Genomic DNA, 19421 nt, shown 5'->3' on the forward strand with positions numbered 1-19421 from the left:
AGATAACTCCCATTTGGATCTTTTTACCCTTACAATTTCAGTTCTATCCACAGTGACTACATCTTCTGATCCTATGTCACCCCTCGCAAGGGACTGAATGTCATTCCTTCCCAACAGAACTACCCCACCCCCTCTGCCCAGCTGTCTGTCTTTTCGATGTGACGTATACTCCTGAATATTCAGTTCCCAGCTTGTTATGGATAAAGGTTTATCCTTTGTACTGTCTGCTGTGTGTGATTGCATCATCTGGACTGCTTTAATTTCGCTGTACTTTGTGTAGTGACAATAAAGGTTTTTTACATTTACATTTACATTTAATCCTTCTTGAACTTTCCATCCCATTAATTCGAATGTCTTTCGTAACTTTTCCTGTACTCTCTTCCCCTTTAACTCAATCCTTATACTCCAAATTTGTCAATCCCTCCCCCTGCTATTTCATTTAAACCCACCCGTGTAGCACTAGCAAACCTGCCTGCCAAAATGTTGGACCCCCTCCAGTTAAGGTGTAACCTGTCCCTTTTGTACAGGTCACCCATACCCCAGAAGAGATCCCAGTGGTCTATAAATCTAAATCCCTGCTCCCTGCACCAGCCCCTCAGCCACACATTCAGATCCCCTCTCCCTGTTCCTGCCCACTACTGGAAGCAATCCAGAGATAACCACCCTAGAAGTCCTGCTTTTCAGCCATATTCCTAACTCTCTAAACTCACATTGCAGAATCTCCTTCCTCTTCTTCCTGACGTCGTTTGTGCCTACATGCACAACCACTTCTAACTACTTACCTTCCTTCTCGAGGATGTTCTGAAGTTGGTCTGAGACATCCTGGACCCTGGCACCAGGGAGGCAACATACCATCCTCGAGTCTCGCCTGCCGCCACAGAATCTCCTGTCCGCACCTCGGAGAATGGAGTCACCCACCACTATGACTCTGCCCGACGTTGGTCTCGCCAGTCGAGTCTCATCGCTAGGATTGGAGCCACCGACCGGTCCGACAGCTCCCAGAACTTCCACCGAGGAACTTCCACCGAGGTCTCCTGCACCTACTTCATCCTCTTTCTTTCTGTCCCTACCCGTCGCACCTCCTGCACTCTTGGAGTAACGATCTGACTGTAGGTCATGTCCAGAAGCTTTTGTCTTCCCGGATGGACTGCAGGTCATCCAGCTGCTGCTCCAGTTCCCTAACTCGGTCATTGAGGAGCTGCACCCGGACACAGTTCTCGCAGGTGTAGTGGTCACAGGAACTGTGATGCACTTTTAATAATGGACCGGGTTATGTTCAATTTAATCTGTCACCCTACTCTGTTCCCATATCCCACTGTGATGCCCCAGACCCACATGGGAAAATAGTGGCAATGTAGACACACAAACTATTTATGCGTACACAGCTTCCAGCCACCATAATGCTTGGTTCCATGGCCATCCACTAGGGGCACAGCCTCAAGTGCTAGCCAGCTTTCCAGTTGTATTCTGAGGCTCTGTCCCCACAGTCACACTGAAGACCTAAACTAACATGCTGTCAAAGAATTAGCAGATATTTAAAAACTTGAAATTTATTTAAACATAATAAAAAGTTTTAATAATACGTTTATTTATAAAGGCTATCTATACAGCAAAATGAAAAATAAATATGAAAGGCCAATAAACATGCTAAATTAAAATCAGGGAACATGGGACAACATTAGACTTACCTGCTGTGACTGGAATAAAGCTAGTGAGAGGCTAGTGTTGGACTCGTATAGGGGCCCTCAATTTAGTAAGGCATGGAACGCCCTGATACTCAATGGTAAGTCCACATGTGGAGTGAGAGCACTTGTGTGCCGGCATCTGACCTTCCATGCATTCCATACTTCTGCTCCGTGGTGCATATATGCAATAGTCCTGACTCATTGATGTGCACCACAGCACCACTGTCTAACTGCCAGCATGATTCAGCCATTTTCATCAGTGAACAATTCTGCTTCAGTACATGTAGCTATTTCTGCTTGACTTTTTTTCATCTTCAAAGATGAGCAGGGTGCCATTTTTTAGACGCTGTATGAAAAGAAATAACATTTCTTTACTTCAAAGAATTTTTAATCTGACAGTTCTGAGCAACCAGCAATGACATACAGTGAAATTCAATGTCCACCACCATTTAAAGCAACACTTGCCCTTAAAGCTTTAAATCCTGTTCTTGCTTAACTTATTAAAAAAGTATTATTTAACACCACAGCAATCAACAAAACTCAAATATTGCCTGCCAAATGTTTTAGACATAGCAAAGAAGCATAGATCCAGGTTTATGCGGAGGTAACTGCCATGAAAGAAAGGCCAAATCAAGATCCTGTTCATGGTGAATAAATGTTTTTTTGCATTTGAGGTATTGCAAAACTGACTGCTGTATTTCACCACATTCCGTTATTTTGCCTGTTCCTGGTGCAGATAAAAAAAACAAATGTCTTCAAAATGTTAGTTAATTTTAATACATTGAGTATTTTTAGGTAACATTCTTGAGTTTCATCATGTGGTTTTTAATGAAAAGGGCAAGTGTTGCTTTGGCTAAAAATATATAATAGCTTTTAGAAACACAATTAAAAATAATAAATTAAAGTGCACAGGGTACAAACATTGTTATTTTTATTAATCATGGCAGAGAATTATTCAGTTTATTTTAAAAGATGAACACTTTCCTTGCTCATACCTAGATTTGCTAAATTTAGCAGACTAATCTCAAACAACAAAGTATGTAGTGATCATGTATTGATTTTTGCAGCATTCTATATTCTGCAAATTTTAGCAATGTGTATTCTGCATAAGGTACTACTCATTTAGTTTGGTTGTGGAGTTTTTAAAGTATTTATAAAATTCCATTATCAAATTATTAAGTATTTAACAGATTTCAGAAAATGCATCATGCAACATCCAAATCCCAAGTTGAAATTTCCAATTTAGTTTTAATTGGGCCAAGAAATTGAGCTGTTAAGACAGATATTGGTCAATTTCATTCACCACACTGTAATTTTTTTTTGCATTTCCACTTTGCATAGTCCTCCTGTTAGACGGCAGCGAGGGAGACGTGAAAGACTAACTAGAAATAGTTCTCTGAGCCAAGATGAAAACTACCACCATCATCCTTATGGACAACAGCCAACTGTGGAGGAACCCAGAGCATTTCATCCTCCAAATGTATCTCCACGCATGCTCCACCCTGCCGCACATCCTCCACAGCAGAATGCTGTGGTGGTTGATATCCATGAGCAGGTCAGTGAATTGGTTTAAATGCACCCTTTGCCTGTCTTTTTCCTTGGTTATAGATGATAAGATTTCATTTTCTACAAACTTCAGTGAATTAGGTGTGCTATAAATAGATCCCTTGTCTTCATTATTCATAAACAGTCAAATAGAATGTAAATAGAACATTAATTTTTTTAAAGTGCTTGTTTCTGTTGGGAATTCAGTTGCATAGATTGGAAAGTCATCAATTGGTCAACTTTACCATGTCAAAATTGCCTTATCATTTGTACAGCAACTTCCTTGCATGACGCCAAGAAACTTCAGATGCTGGAATCTTGAGGGAAAAACACAAAATGCTGGAGGATCTAAGCTGATTAGGCATTATTTTTGGAGGGAAAACCGCTCCTGCATTGGTGCAGCATCCCCACCTCCCCTTCACCCCTCCCCAACCCCCCTCCCCATCACCTTCACCCCTCCCCCTCCCTCCACACTCTCTCCCTCCCTACCCTCTATCTCCTTCACCTCTCCCTCCCTCCCCCTCACCCCCATCCCCTTCACCCCTCCCCTCTCCCTCCCTCCCTCCCCCTCCAGCCCCCATCTGATGCCCCAGTATGAAACACCTCATCCTGGGCGCAGATGCGGCGTAGACGGAGGAATTGGGAGTAGGGGATAGAGTTTTAAGACAGGAAACAGGGTGGGAAGAAGTGTAGTCAATATAGCTATGGGAATCAGTAGGTTTGTAGTAGAATTTTAGTGGATTTGTACTGGATTTTAGTGTTGGCACCCCTTCCTCTTTCACCTATTTCTCCGCTCCCCCTTCTCATCCACATGCATTCCTTCCTCTAGCTTCACAGTGTGCAACTGTTCAATCTTTTTCTCACACGTTTGTCTTTTCATCTCTGGCCTTTGTCCTACCATCTGCCCATCAACCTCCCTCCCCCACCTGTATCCACCTATCACTTGCCAGGCTTTGTCCTGCCCCTCCTCCCTTCTAGCTTTCTTCCTACCCCATCTCAATTAGTCTGTAGAAGAGTCCTGACCCAAAGTGTCACCTATGCATGTTCTCCAGAGATGCTGCCTGACTTGTTGAGTTACTCCAGCACTTTGCGTCTTTTTTTTTGTTGTAAACCAGCATCTGCAGTTCCTTGTATTTACAAGTTCTTGTATTAATTGAAAGACTCGGACAAAAAGAGGTCAATGACTCAAGCTGTCAGTTTTCAAAAGATCCTGAACTTCTGTGAGAAATTTTAGCCTGTTGATACATTACTAGAAATCTATTTTTTTCTGAATGTCATAGCTTCACAGATCTGGAATTGGCTGCATTTGTTGTGAAATCTCTAAAATTCAATGTCTTTGGAGATCAGAAGAGCTGAACAATGACACTGTTACCTGTAGAATCTTAGTTACGCTGTAGATTATATGGAACAGATGGCATGAATTTGTAAGTGGTTTTGGCAAAAAGTCAGCGCAAATGGATGCTATGCATCTCATTCTAAGAGCAATTTGAGTAACATATAAACTGAGACTGACGTTTATATGGAGAGGGAAAGGCTGACTATGCAGATCACTTATGAGGGCCATTCATGCAAATGTGGTAACTCAACATTTTCTATTATTTTTCCATCTGCTTTGAGCACAGGCTCTTTATAGATTTTGAATCGGGTATTTGACGAGCACTACTTTCTTGCATACAGTTAATTGCAAATAGCAATTGTAGAAAGGAGACTAGATGAGATCCATTGAGATCGAAAGTTGAACTTGCATAGAGGAGAAGTTCTGCTCTGCAGTCATTGTAGGTAATTTACAAACATAAGAATTAAGTGGAACAGGCTTGCTCCATTATTTAATAAGATCTTGGCATATTTGATTGTAACCCCAATTCCACATGTCCCTCAATTGCCAGTAACTTTTCACTCTCTTGTTTATCAAGAATTGTCTATGGATCTGATGTGCTACAATGCTGAGAACTCTATTCTACACTCTGTATCTTTCCCTTGGCTCTCTTTGTTGTACTTGAACTTGACTTGGTTGTATATATGCATAGCATATCAGATCTGATAGCATGCAAAACAAACCTTTTCACTGTACCGCGGTACTCATGACAATAATAAGCCTAAACTTAAACACTTTATCCACCTCTGCCTTAAAAAATATTTAAAGTGCGCTTTTCTGAAAGAGTTGCAAGACTCTCAGCCGTTTGAGATTCGCCTCACTCTGTCTTAAATAGATGCCCTATTATTTTTAAATAAACATAAATCCAGAGTTCTAGATTCTCCCTTAATAAGAAGCATCCTCTCCACGTCCACTCTGTCAAGATCCTTCGGGGTCTTTTATGTTTCAATTAAGCCCCTTTTTATTCTTCACAATTCCAGTGGATGCAAACTCTGGTTTCCCCTCTTTTACCTCACTTCATCCCCTTCCAGCCAGGTGTTGATAAATCCTAATTGTGGAGATTGATGATGAAAAATGCCATTATTGTCTGAGTTATGCTAAATCCACCCTCGCCTGATTAATTTTCTAAATCTACTTCCCTAATTGCCATAAAACCAATTATTTTATTATACAGTGGGACCAATTAAGTAGTGAAATTAATGAAAATAAAAAATTGAATTGAATTTTCAAAGATTAATGCAACTTTATGTAAAGATAGATAATGAGCCAACTGGGTGATGGTCAGGAAGGCACTTTCACTTTAGTATCCTGGGTTTAGACATGAGTGCAAAATAATTAGCTCTTCTGAATAAGAATAAAACAAATGCTTTTGAAAAACTGTACCCAAGCGGATGTGACCCCATGGAACGAATGAACTCAATGTCCATTGCACATTGGTTTAAGGTGGTCCTAATAGACTCGAATTTAACTTTTTGCTGCATAGATCATGTGTTTGTTTTGTCATCAACTTCAGCTGTAGAACTGGGACAGATACGAGTACTACCAGTTTAATCATTTTTTGTTGGACCAAATAGAATGTGATGTAAATATTTTAGCAAGCTTTATCACGCCTCTATACGAACTGACTCATGCAAAATAATATTAATCAAGATTGTGTACTGAATCTACACAAGTGCAAATCAAATACTACATTTTATAACAGTCCATATCACAAGGCCCATATAGAAGTCACAGAACACAGGAAAAAATGTCCAAGTTTCAGCCAAAAGTATTGTACGATTAATTTTTTTCCCCAATCTTTGCATATTAACTGTTTTGATATTGAATATTTTTTTAATGTGCAGATTCATCAGGGCACCGTTCCTGTCTCGTATACTGTTACAACTGTAGCACCACATGTTATCCCACTTTGCACAGGACAGCACATCCCAGCGTGTAACACACAAGTTCCAGGGTGTTCGGTCGTATTTAGTGGGCAACATTATCCTGTGTGCAGTGTTCCTCCTCCGGTTAGTATTAACATTATCATTCTCACTAATAATAAAGAAATAGAACAAGTTAAGTAGAATGTGCGGATTTCCCTAGAGCCATTTACAGAATGTACTTTATGAATCAGTAATAAGCTCAAAACATTTTGCCTACAAAGTTTCACAGAAAACTGTTGTTACGATTACTTTGAACTTCTTATCTACTCAAGATTCAATTTGTTTATATTACAAAGTTCGTGGGCCAAAATATACTTCATACAAATCTTCAAATTTTAACAGTAATGGGCAGTCATGGTTGAAATCATGAAACTATCTCAGTAACATCATGTTAATGCTGAATAACAAAACCAGCTCCCAAGCAGTAGGAAGGGGGGGGGGGGGGCTTAAAACTTGAAGTGGCATTGGAAGGGATAGTGGGTCACATTAGGCAAGACAGGATTCTAAAATTTTAGACAAGGTTAATTATTTATCTACTGGCACCATCTGAGCACTGCTATGTGAAAAAACAGTCTTCCCTTATTCCCCATCTTTCAAACTAACGTTAAAGGTAGACCTGAGCATCCATTACCACATGCTGGTAAGCCTGACTCCAAGAAGCAGCATTCATTTAAACAGCATGGCACACAACTGATAGTGATTTTGCTGATTTTGAGAAGCAAAATTAAGAAATTTGATTTGGAATCAGATTTATTATGATATATTTTCTTTTTAAGACCTGTAGTCAAGCTTGGGTCTTGAGTTTTTGCTCTGTATAAAAAAAATAGAACCTCTTGGTTGACGAGAAACGTTGAGGTTTTGATCACGAGGAAGCATGTTTAAGCGGTCGGGATCAATCAAATTTATATTTTGATATAAAAGGCGTACTTCTACACTTAAAAAGCAGTCAGGAGGACAAAAAAAGGACATGAAATGAAGCTGGTCAGCAAGGTAAAGAAAACACCCAAGAGATTCTTTAGGTATATTAAGATTGAGAGGGTGGCTCAAGAAAGAATACGCTCCCCTAAAGATCAGCATGGCTGTCTTTATGTAGAACCACAGGAGATGGAAGAAATATTAAATTAATACTTTGCATTCATTTTTACTGAGGAAAAGTTTATAAAAACTAAGGAATTGAGGCATAGGAGTTGTGATGTCTTAGATCGTGTACGAATTATGAAAGAAGAGGTATTAGAGTTTTAAAGTGCATTAAGGTGTGTAGGTCCTCAAGGCCTGACCAAGTGCATCCTTGGATCATGTGCGAAGTTTGGGAAGAAATTGTGGAGGCCCTTGCAGAAATATTTGCATAATATTTAGCACGGGTGAAATTTCAGAAGACTGGAGGATGGCTAATGTTGTACCGTTATTTAAGAAGGGCAGCAAGGACAAGCCTGGAAACTACAGGCCAGTGAGCCTGACATTAGTGGTGGATAAACGTTAGACTTTAGTGATACAGGACGGAAACAGGCCCTTTGGCCCACTGAGTCCATGCACTAGCGCTATCCTACATACAAAGGACAATTTACAATTTTACCAAAGATCATTAACCTACAAAGGACAATTTACAATTTTACCAAAGATCATTAACCTACAAACATGTACATCTTTGGAGTGTGGGAGAAAACCGGAGTACCTGCAGAAAACCCACATAAACATAGCACAAAAAGTAAGGAAATTTGTGTTTGGTAGATTATTTCTTTGTTGTAACAATGCTTCTTGGCAATAAATCTTTTACCGTTGGAAAGCCTGTTTATTTCCCTTTTAAATGGTGCCACATTTGTAAGGAACATGCATTTGTGGGATGAGCAGCAGAGCTGAGTATATGGGTTGCGCCCATGAAAAATTTGCCAAATCTTCTCTGCCAATGCCAAACAGCTTATTCTGCTGTTGCTATTGACTCTTGTTTTGAGCTTCTGGTACCCCCAGGTGCTGACAATCAGGTGCCTGGGACCGAACTCTATCCTCCAAGATGACAATGCTCGCCCCCACAGAGCAGGGTTTCTCAGACTACCTCCAGAATTTGGGAGTGGAGAGGATGGAATGGCCTACCAGCAGTCCTGACCTCAACCCCATTGAACACTTGTGGGATCAGCTTGGGCGTGCTGTTTGTGCCAGAGTGACCAACACAACCACGTTGGCTGACTTGTGACAAATGCTGGTTGAAGAATGGGATGCCATCCCACAACAGTGTGTGACCAGGCTGGTGACCAGCATGAGGAGGAGGTGCCAGGCTGTTGTGGCTGTGTATGGTTCTTCCACACACTACTGAGGCTCCTGTTTATTAAATGAATAAATTGTTAAATTGCCAATATGTCTTGTTTCTTCAGACTTCAATCATCCAATCCACCAAACAACACCGAACAAGAGTCAATGGCAGAATAAGCTGTTTGGCATTGGCAGAGAAGATTTGGCAGATTTTTCATGGGCGCAACCCACATACTCAGCTCTGCTGCTCATCCCACAAATGCATGTTCCTTACAAATGTGGCACCATTTAAAAGGGAAATAAACAGGCTTTCCAACGGTATAAGATTTATTGCCAAGAAGCATTGTTACAACAAAGAAATAATCTACCAAACACAAATTTCCTTACTTTTTGTGCTATGTTTAGTAACAGAGAGAACGTACAAACTCCATACAGACAGCTCCCATAGGCAGAATGGAAACCTGATCTCTGGCATTGTAAGGCAGCAATTCTAATGCTGCGCCACAGTGCCGCACTGTTGGAGGGCATTCTGGTACAGGATCTACCAGCATTTAATTAGGTAAGCACTGATAGAGAAAAAGGAAGGTGAGAAAATTTGAGTATTCATTATTTAGTCAGTATTTACCAAAGGGAAGACTATCTGGGAAGAGATGAATCTTGAATTAGTTGAACACAAATGAGCAAGAGAAACATTGCTCGACAAGTTAGTTTAGCTAAATGCCTAGAAATGATTTGTACCATTAGAATAGTGGAGTAAGAAATGGCACTCCAGAAATCAGGGCTGTAGAGTCGGAGTCGTGGAGTCGGAGCAATTTTGATGCTGCTGGAGTCGGAGTCGGTAAAAAAGTCCCGAATCCGACTCCGACCTCAACATAAATTTCAGAGATGACGTAAATCGGGAAATAAAACCACTTTTTAAACATACTGCACACTTTATTTCCAACCGAGAGAATGAGAAATCACATCAGTGCTGCCATCTGGCGGCAAAACGACAAGAAACAAAATGTAAACAAATGTAAACACTGTGAGAGTGATGGGTGCAGAGTTGCTGACTGCATTTAGCATTAGATGAGCACTTCAATTAATTAGGCGTAGAAAGTGTTGGGATTAATACAGATAGGTGGCCACTGGTCAGTGAATGTGGTGGCCTATATCCATTTTATGTCTTTATGGCTCGATAATGCTAATGATTTTAAATGGGTTTTTTTTCCTCTCTAGATGCTCCAAGCGTGTTCTGTACAACATCTGCCAGTCTCATATGCTGCATTTCCTCCTCTTATCTCAAGTGATCCCTTTATATTGCACCCTCGACATCTGTCACCCCACCATCACCCTCATGTGCCACCTCCGGGTCAGTTTGTTCCTTTCCAAACACAACAGTCACGGTCGGTAAGTAATTGAACTTTTGAACATGTTTATGAAAATAAAACTATTTGGTTGTTTTGTTCTGTGTCTGGGAAAGATAGCAGAGAGTAATGGCAACCGAATAAGGTTCTTGCTAGCATGTTAAAATTCTGAGTATTTGTTAACACCTGGTAATATATGAACTGATTTAGAGAGTGTGTTCATGTGTTACTCCATCTTCCTTATTTATTTAATTAATAAATAAAGTATGGTGTTGCAAGGAGATAGCATGAGTTCCTTGTTCTTTTTTAAACTACTGATCCTTTACGCAGCTGTAGTTCCACATGTACCAGTGGCCTTGTGGTTGACAGGTGAAGCATAACTCAAAGCCAAGCCTATGCTGCAATTAGTCAAAGCTGACATAATTTATACTGCTTATGTTATGTGGTCTGCTTATGTTATATGGCAATAAACACTGATTGGTCAAGGGTCCTGATTGGTCTTGATTTTTTTTCCTATTCTTACTAAATGTGTTAATGTCAGTTACAACAACTCATTCAGCTGTGTTCATGCAAATCCTTGTTTGTGGGTGAAGGACCAAGCTATTCATTGAACTGTAAAGTAAATTGCCATTTTTCAGCCCCATTTTTCAATTCAAATAATATCATTCCAATTGTAAGAATTATTGGATATAGCATTATTTTTAATTTTGCAGCCTTTCTCATATTTCCTTGAAATCTTGTTTCCTAAAGTCTTAACTATATTGCTTTCATTATTTTTTGCATAATTTTCTCAAGGATAAAAGTATCACTTTTGGGGTGTAATTAAAAGTTTAATTTGTGCCAATTCAGTCACAGCCCCGCCTCTTGATTTATTCTGCGTACCTGTGTTTCCATTTATACCATGAGTGAAACAAGAAAACAACTCAATGATAGGTACTCTATCCCTATGAAATAATAGATAAAATACCAATATTGTCTATATTAAATAATTCACGTTCTCAGTAATAATATTTGGGGGGTTTTTTGAGAACAAAATCCAGATACTATTTTCATGAGGTTCAGAATAGAGGTGAACATCAGAAAGCTTGTTGTCACCTCCTCCTAGAAACCATGCTGTGTGTCATTGCCCTTCCTGACTGGTTTGCCTTCAATTCTTTATGCCTAATTTGTACCTCATTTACATGTCCGAAGTGAATGGATTGACATAACAAAAATCTGCCGTGACTTTTTAACTGGGAGGAGGAAATACATTTATTTTTGTTTTTTGCATGAAGAAATTACATTATCAAGCATTTCTTTTGTGCCTTTTTTTCCATAGTATCTAATTGCCTATTAAACAAAAATTAGAATAATAGAATATTATATCCTTGAATTTATTGGTTTATTCTAAGCTTTTAAGAGATGATTATGATTTAAGATAGTGTTAGATTTGATATTTCTAAGATTCTCTGAATTTTGGAATGGTCTCTAAGAAATGGAAGGTAGCAAAAATTAATTATTGAAGAATAGAAAAATGGTGCTATGGATCACTTAGCCGGTTATAAATAGCAGGACACATACTAGAAGCTGTTATTAAACACATGGTAGTAGGGCAGCTATGTCATAAGCTAGTGATCAATGAAGAACGGAAATTTGAGTCTGACTGATCTGAGGTTTTCAATTATATAAATGGAAAGGCAGATGAGGAAAGCTAGTCAAAATAGTGTTTTGGGTTTTAGAGAGACCTTTGTGTTCTTGTACACTACGCAATTAGGAATGCAAGAGCTATGTTAGACTTTATGACAAGGTTTTGGTACAAGAGTAAAAAGAAAAGTCTTGCCACAAATTGTGCCCTATTACTTGACCTACCTGCATTAGTCTAGATAAAAAAACCTCAATGTATGACTAAGATATGGAAAAAAAATGGACAAGTCGGGGGGATGATGGTATAATGGTGGGCCTGGCTTGTTTGGTCTTGTGATCTGACACCCAACAACCCACCCCGTTCCCTTTCTTCACGTTATGGTGTCCTTCATGCAGATAAGGCTAAGAGGTTACGTGACAGAAATAAAAGCATAAAAGGTTGGATATATTCTGCAAGGCAGGAGGTTTGATCTTTGTGTATGTAGGTAGAGAGATTTAAAGTAATTAAGAAAAATTCTTGCTAGAGGTGTTAATTCATGGGGATATGATCAGCCTTACATTAGTGGTAGGGAAATTATTGTATAAGATTCTACACTCAGTACCCTAACTGATGAAGGCCAACACGACAAAAGGATTCTTCACCACCACATATTCATCTCAACCAAGACTCCTGCAATTTTTGTTTATGCTTCTCAAAGTGTCCTTGGATATATTTGATAAAGCCCGGGAGATTTATCTTCCTTCATGCATCTTTAGTTGTCAAACACCTCCTCGATTGTTATATGGACTGTCCTCAAGACAATTTTTTTTACCTTTCCAAGTTCCCTAGTTAGAACATTGAACAACACAGCACAGCAACACACCTTTTGGCCCATAATGTCTGTGCCGAACACGATAACAAATTTACAAGCAATTAAGGAAGCAGTTTTGAAATTCAGTAATGACACTGAAATGATCAAGAAAGAGTCGTGTGGACTTTGCAAGCAGATTGAGCAGGAGAACAGCCAGTCACTTGACCCTTAAGGATGAGGAAGCTACATGTCACATGGGTGGAAGGCCTTGCCATAGATGTTAGAAGACTATATCATCTTGGTCTTGGAATATCTGACTACATTGACTTAATGTTACAGTTGCCAAAGAATAAGCCGCTTTGCAGAAGTATACTATTCATTTAAAATGCTTAATGCTGGCATAGATATGGTAGTCCCCATCTGTCTCAGAGGTATGGAAGCAAATCTGTGGAAGGAATCTGCTATACAAACAATGGAGGCCAGTAAAAAGGGGGTAAATGGGATATTCGTTAGGTTAGAGCAATTTTCAAAAATGATCCATTTCAGGCCATCACATTGACCAAAGAAGCAATTATTGATATGCGTATAAATGCAGTTTGTAATGGGACAGGACATGTACCAGAACAATGCCACCACTTTCTGCTGAGGCAGACCAATATAGTGCTGTGCAGTTATTCAGAGAGAGTGTCTGAATCTGAATGTGATGGGTTGCTGGGTATCATGTAGGGCTGGTTGAGTTGAAAAGCGTTGCATATTATGGGATACAAGTGTGACTGCAACAATGAGATTCTGGACTGAAGGATTATATTTGTAAAGGTGAAGCAAAAGCCCCACTTGGTGCACTCGGCCAGCACAAGCAAACCATTAGTCTTGGGTAATACCAAGAAATCTCCAGCTCGTGGACATTGTGTGCATGGAGTATTACAGCAAAGTAAATGAGCAAGCTGGATAAAACAGTGAATTGGTGATTATAATGTAAGTATCTAGGAACAGGATAGTAATGAAGAACTATGATTTTTAGAGGGAGTTAATGAGAGTTTCTTGATTCAGGAGTTACTCTAGAAGTCCACAGCAAAAATTAATGCCTCAAAGGCAATTGGAATAGATGAATTGGCACTTTTCATATCCAGATATGATGCTGATAGCCTTCTTATGAGTGAAAGGTATTTTCATAAAATTATTCAAAATATATCTGATGAATTAGTGTTCTTGGTAGATGAAAGCCTTTTTCTTCACAACAAGCTTGATCAAAGCAATTCTTTGAGCTAAAAATATAAAACGGAGAGGCAATAAAGAAGGTTCAGGCTGTACTATGAACTAAAGATAATTTTTTGGCTTTAGGTCTATTATTGTCACATGTACAAAGGTACAGTGGAAAGCTTTGTTTTGCATGCTTTCCAAACAATCAGATACACCATATGTGGAATCAATCCGTTCAAATTCAAGTACGATAGAGCAACGGGAAGACTCCCACTAGTCTTACTGTCTCTGACTACATTCTATCTTTGTCCCGCCCCCTCCCCTGATATCAGTCTGAAGAAGGGTCTCGACCCGAAACGTTACCCATTCGTTCTCTCCAGAGATGCTGCCTGACCCGCTGAGTTACTCCAGCATTTTATATCTACCGAGCAAAGGGAAGATACAGAGTGCGAAATATTGTTCTCAGCATTGTAGCGCATCAGTTCAATAGACAGAGTGCAAAGTCCTCAATGGCATAGAGGTGAATCATAGAGTACCCTAGCTCATGGAAGGGCCATTCAGAAGACTGATAACAGAGGGAAAGGATGTTTCTGAGTCTGGCAGTGCATGCTGTCAAGCTTCTGTGCCTACTGTCAGATGGGAGCAAGGAGAAGAATGACTGACCGTGTTGGGGCAAGTCTTTGATGTCGGCCACTTTGCCCAGGCACCGTGTTGTAGATGGATTCAATGGCAGGAAGTCTGGTCTGTGAAAGGGTCTGGACTACAATTGCAATTTCTTGTGGTCTTGGGCAGAGCTGTTCCCAAGCCAAGCTGTGATGCAAGCAGACAATATGCTTTCTGTGGTGCATCTGTAGAAGTTTGTATGGGCATGCAGCAGAGAGAACACCAGAAAGTAGTTGCACAACATTGTTTTTTTTAAATAATCTTCTGCTTGTTAACCTCATGGGATACTATAACCATTGGAATTCCTTGCTCTCAAGTTGGCTTAGAATCTTGGTAGTTGCATTGATTGGATTTGATAATAAAGTGGCCATGGAGTCAGTAGTGAAATGAAATGAAGGTCTTATAATTCAAGGTTAGTCCATGTTGTGGATACTACATGTAAAATGAAGGATACAAATACAGGGCAAGATTTGAAGATACATCGCAAATGAGGTGGCAGTTCTGACAGAATGCAGAATGGATATGAACAGGCAAGCACTAATTAGGAGAAGATGAGTAAGTCAAGGGTAAGAGTAGTCTAAAACCAACCAAGACTCCAGGAATGGGAACAGTATGGTAGACTTGGACCCAAAAAGTATCATTCTAAATCATGTGTGCTGAAGAGGTAGATGATCAGGGCAGATGGAAATAAAAGTGGGTGGGGGGGGAAGGTAATAAATTGTAATGAGAATGTGGACTATGACTCCCATCATTCAGATTAAGCATTATATATATGTTGCTGGCATATTAGAAACATAGAAAAATAGGTGCAGGAGTAGGCCATTCAACATGATCATGGCTGATCATCTAAACTCAGTACCCCGTTCCTGCTTTTTCCCCATATCCCCTGATTCCTTTAGCCCTGAGCTAAATCTAACTTCCCCCTTGAAAACATCCAGTGAATTGGCCTCCACTGCCTTCTGTGGCAGAGAATTCCACAGATTCACAACTCTGAGTGAAAAAGTTTTTCCTCATCTCAGCCCTAAATGGCCAACCCCTTGTTCTTAAACTGTGACCCCTGGTTCTGGACTCCCCCAACATCAGGAACATTTTCCCTGCATCTAGCCTGTCCAATCCTTTAAGAATTTTATATGTTTCTATAAGATCCCCTCTCATCCTTCTAAATTCCAGTGAATACAAGCAAGCACAGTCGACCCATTCTTTCAAGACCCATTATTTAAGATTGAGAGTCCATAAAGGAAGCAACAAGCAAAATTAACGAAATTAAGCAAAATACTAAATTGTCTTGAGCAGTAAGGGACTGGTTCTGATTGGCTATTCTTGTGAATTCAAAACTCTTTTACAAAAGAGTTTTACAAATCTAATTTATCATTCTCATTTTGCTGTGTGTAACAGATATTTAGATTTGAATATATTTCCCCCACACACACACGCCATTTAGTATCAAGCGCACGCACACACGCACATAAACAAGCAGAGGCTGAATAAAGTCCTTAAAATGTGACCGTAATCACCAGTTTTATCCCTCGATTCCTTGAATCATAACGATCTTGCATTGAAACCAATCTGTTGGTAATTTTAAGCTGCATATAATCTTGTATTTTCAGTTTGTGCAAATTAACCTTTGACTGTTATCCACATGATTGCACTTTGTGATAAAGTGGTTTGAAGACTTTATTCCTTAAATCCTACATATTGAATAAAATACAATAGATTTTGTTTGGTGCAGTTCTATCTATCTGTCGTCTGTCCCCACCCAGTTTGACCTGGAGAAAGAGGTGATAACTTAGATGTTGCTAGGCATATCTGGACATAAGAAGAAAAACAAGTTGCAAAAATAAGTTTGTCAAAAATTCTGGAAGCTTGGGTATTCAAATACATTCAAATGAGCAAATGTATTTTCCTCAAATTGGCAAACCTTGAAATATTTAAAAATTACCAAAATAATCTGAAATAACTTCCAAAAGCTTTAAAATAGGCAAAAGATCTTTCTGACTGATCATAACCAAGAAAATCATGTCTAATAATTTTTACCTATCTCTTGTTAGCCTTTACAAAGGATAGAAAATGAAGTGGAGTTATTGGGAGAACATCTTCCTGTCAGTGGTTTCACTTATCCTCCGTCACCGCACCCACCTACCCTGCCTCCATCTGCACCGCTCCAGTTCCTGCCACATGACTCTCTTCACCAAGAGCTGCCGTTTGGAGTTGTGAGTACCAAAGGTTTCTTTATTCCATCTAACACTAGGTGATAGAGTATTGCTGGAGGGTGGAATGGAATTGTCCAAAGCAACGAAGATTAAGAACATGGTATTGAGTTCCAAGATTGTCCTTGATTCAATATATTTTCAAGTACCAAATGCTATAGTTTATTCTAACTTGTGACTTGAATTGATTTGACAAAGAAATCACTGGAGGATGTCGTGAGGCTAGACAAGTGCTTTAATTGAACTAATTATAGGCTTTGGATTATAGAATCATGCACAAGAATTGGTGAGATTTGCTTGCAACTAAAGAACTTAAAGACTAAATTAGTTTTGGCACTGTATAAATATATTTGAAGGACATTGAATTGTACATAATGAGAGACTTCATTAGTTATGTGGCTTTGACGCTTTTTAATATTCAAAAGTAAAGTATCAAAGGACTTTTACGTTACATTTTATTTAGAACCAATTTTTCTCAAATTAGTTAGGCTTGTAAATTTTATGTCAATTTATGCAATGTTAATTTTACTAGTAATTAGTCCACTGATTTGGCATGCACACAGAAGCTTCTACTTTCAAAAGCTATTAAACTTGCTAAATTTCAAGCTACATTTTGCATACAAAAATACAAAAGACTGAAATAGAAAATGCCAGAAGCATTGATTTTGATGAAAAATAATTAACCTGAAATGCTATACCTACTGTCATAAGGAATAGGAGTAGAATTAGGCCATTCGGCCCATCAAGTCTACGCCATTCAATCATGGTTGATTTTTCTCTCCTTCCTAACCCCATTCTCCTGCCTTCTCCCCAGAACCCCTTGACACCTGTACTAATCAAGAATCTATCTATCTCTGCCTCAAAAATATCCACTGACTTGGCCTCCACATCCTTTTGCGGTACAGAATTCCACAGATTCACCGCCCTTTGACCAAAGAAATTTCTCCTCATCTCCTTCCTATAAGAATGTCCTTTAATTCTTTAATTCTATGACCTCTAATCTCTACCACGAGTGGAAATATCCTCCACATCCACTCTATCCAAGTCTTTCACTATTCTGTATGTTTGAATGTGGGACCCCCACCCCCTCATTCTTCTAAACTCCAGCGAGTACAGGCCCAGTGCCAACAAACGCTCATCATAGGTTAACCTACTCATTCCTGGCTCCCCCCATTGACTCCCACAGCTATCTTATAGACAATAGACAGGAGGAGGCCATTCGGCCCTTCGAGCCAGCACCGCCATTCAATGTGATCATGGTTGATCATTATCAATCAGTACCCCATTCCTGCCTTCTCCCCATACCCCCTGACTCCGCTATCCTTAAGAGCACTATCTAGCTCTCTCTTGAATGCATTCAGAGAATTGGCCTCCACAGCCTTCTGAGGCAGAGAATTCCACAGATTCACAACTCTCTGACTGAAAAAGTTTTTCCTCATCTCAGTTCTAAATGGCCTACCCCTTATTTTTAAACTGTGGCTCCTTGTTCTACAAGTCAACGCTGTGGTAAAAGCCAGCTTCTTCCAACTTCGAACCATAGCTAAAATCAAACCTTTCCTCCAATTCGACGACACAGAAAAAATCATTCACGCTTTCATTTCCTCCCGCCTAGACTACTGCAACTCCCTATACACTGGGATCAGCCAATCTTCCCTGTCCCGCCTGCAACTGGTCCAAAACGCCGCAGCTAGACTCCTGACGGGTACCCGTAAAAGGGACCACATCACCCCGATTCTGGCCTCTCTCCACTGGCTCCCTGTACGGTACAGAATCAACTTCAAGCTCCTCCTATTCACGTATAAAGCCCTAAATGGACATTCCCCCCCTACATCAAAAATCTTCTAACCCCCCTCTCTAACTCCAGGTCCCTCAGGTCGGCCAACTTGGGGCTACTCACTATCCCGCGGTCTAGGCTTAAGCTCAGGGGTGACCGCGCTTTTGCGGTTGCAACTCCTAGACTGTGGAACAGCATCCCTCTTCCCATCAGAACTGCCCCTTCCATCGACTCCTTTAAGTCCAGGCTCAAAACCTATTTCTACTCCCTAGCGTTTGAGGCTCATTGAGGAGGCGCTGTGAACTGTTTGCGTGCTACTGTATGTTTCTTTTTTTTCCTTAGTACCTAATCAGATGTACAGCACTTTGGTCAACGTGGGTTGTTTTTAAATGTGCTATACAAATAAAATTGACTTGACTTGTTCTGGACTCCCCCAACATTGGGAACATGTTTCCTGCCTCTAACATGTCCAACCCCTTAATAATCTTATACGTTTCGATAAGATTTCCTCTCATCCTTCTAAATTCCAGTGTATACATGCCTAGTCGCTCCAGTCTTTCAACATATGACAGTCCCGCCATTCTGGGAATTAACCTAGTAAACCTACGCTGCACGCCCTCAATAGCAAGAATATTCTTCCTCAAATTTGGAGACCAAAACTGCACACAGTACTCCCGGTGCGATATCACTAGGGCCCTGTACAACTGCAGAAGAACCTCTTTGCTCCTATACTCAACTCCTCTTGTTATGAAGGCCAACATTCCATTGGCTTTCTTCACTGCCTGCTGTACCTGCATGCTTCCTTTCAGTGATACACTAGGACACCCAGATCTCGTCCCCTTTTCCTAACTTGACACCATTCAGATAATACTCTGCCTTCCTATTCTTACCACCAAAGTGGATAACCTCACACTTATCCACATTAAACTGCATCTGCCATGCATCCGCCCACCCACACAACCTGTCCAAGTCACTCTGCAACCTCATAGCATCTTCCTCACAGTTCACAGCTTTGTATCATCTGCAAATTTGCTAATGGTACT

The 19421-nt window shown here is 40.1% G+C and overlaps 1 protein-coding gene across 4 annotated transcripts in view; it reads left to right on the plus strand.

The window, feature by feature from the left end:
- The window catches only part of LOC144591950 (E3 ubiquitin-protein ligase RNF38), a 129831-nt gene that overhangs the window by 78862 nt on the left and 31548 nt on the right, over positions 1 to 19421 (plus strand). For 3 of the 4 annotated variants that reach the window (XM_078396006.1, XM_078396007.1, XM_078396009.1), the window contains 4 exons: positions 3027 to 3240; positions 6450 to 6614; positions 9993 to 10163; positions 16446 to 16607. In XM_078396006.1, the coding sequence (XP_078252132.1) occupies positions 3027 to 3240; positions 6450 to 6614; positions 9993 to 10163; positions 16446 to 16607 (712 nt within the window). The remainder of the gene's footprint in view (positions 1 to 3026; positions 3241 to 6449; positions 6615 to 9992; positions 10164 to 16445; positions 16608 to 19421) is intronic. The other variant, XM_078396008.1, reaches the window with a different exon arrangement.

This window comes from Rhinoraja longicauda, chromosome 3, assembly GCF_053455715.1.
Source record: "Rhinoraja longicauda isolate Sanriku21f chromosome 3, sRhiLon1.1, whole genome shotgun sequence".
NCBI classification, from domain to species: Eukaryota; Metazoa; Chordata; class Chondrichthyes; order Rajiformes; family Arhynchobatidae; genus Rhinoraja; species Rhinoraja longicauda.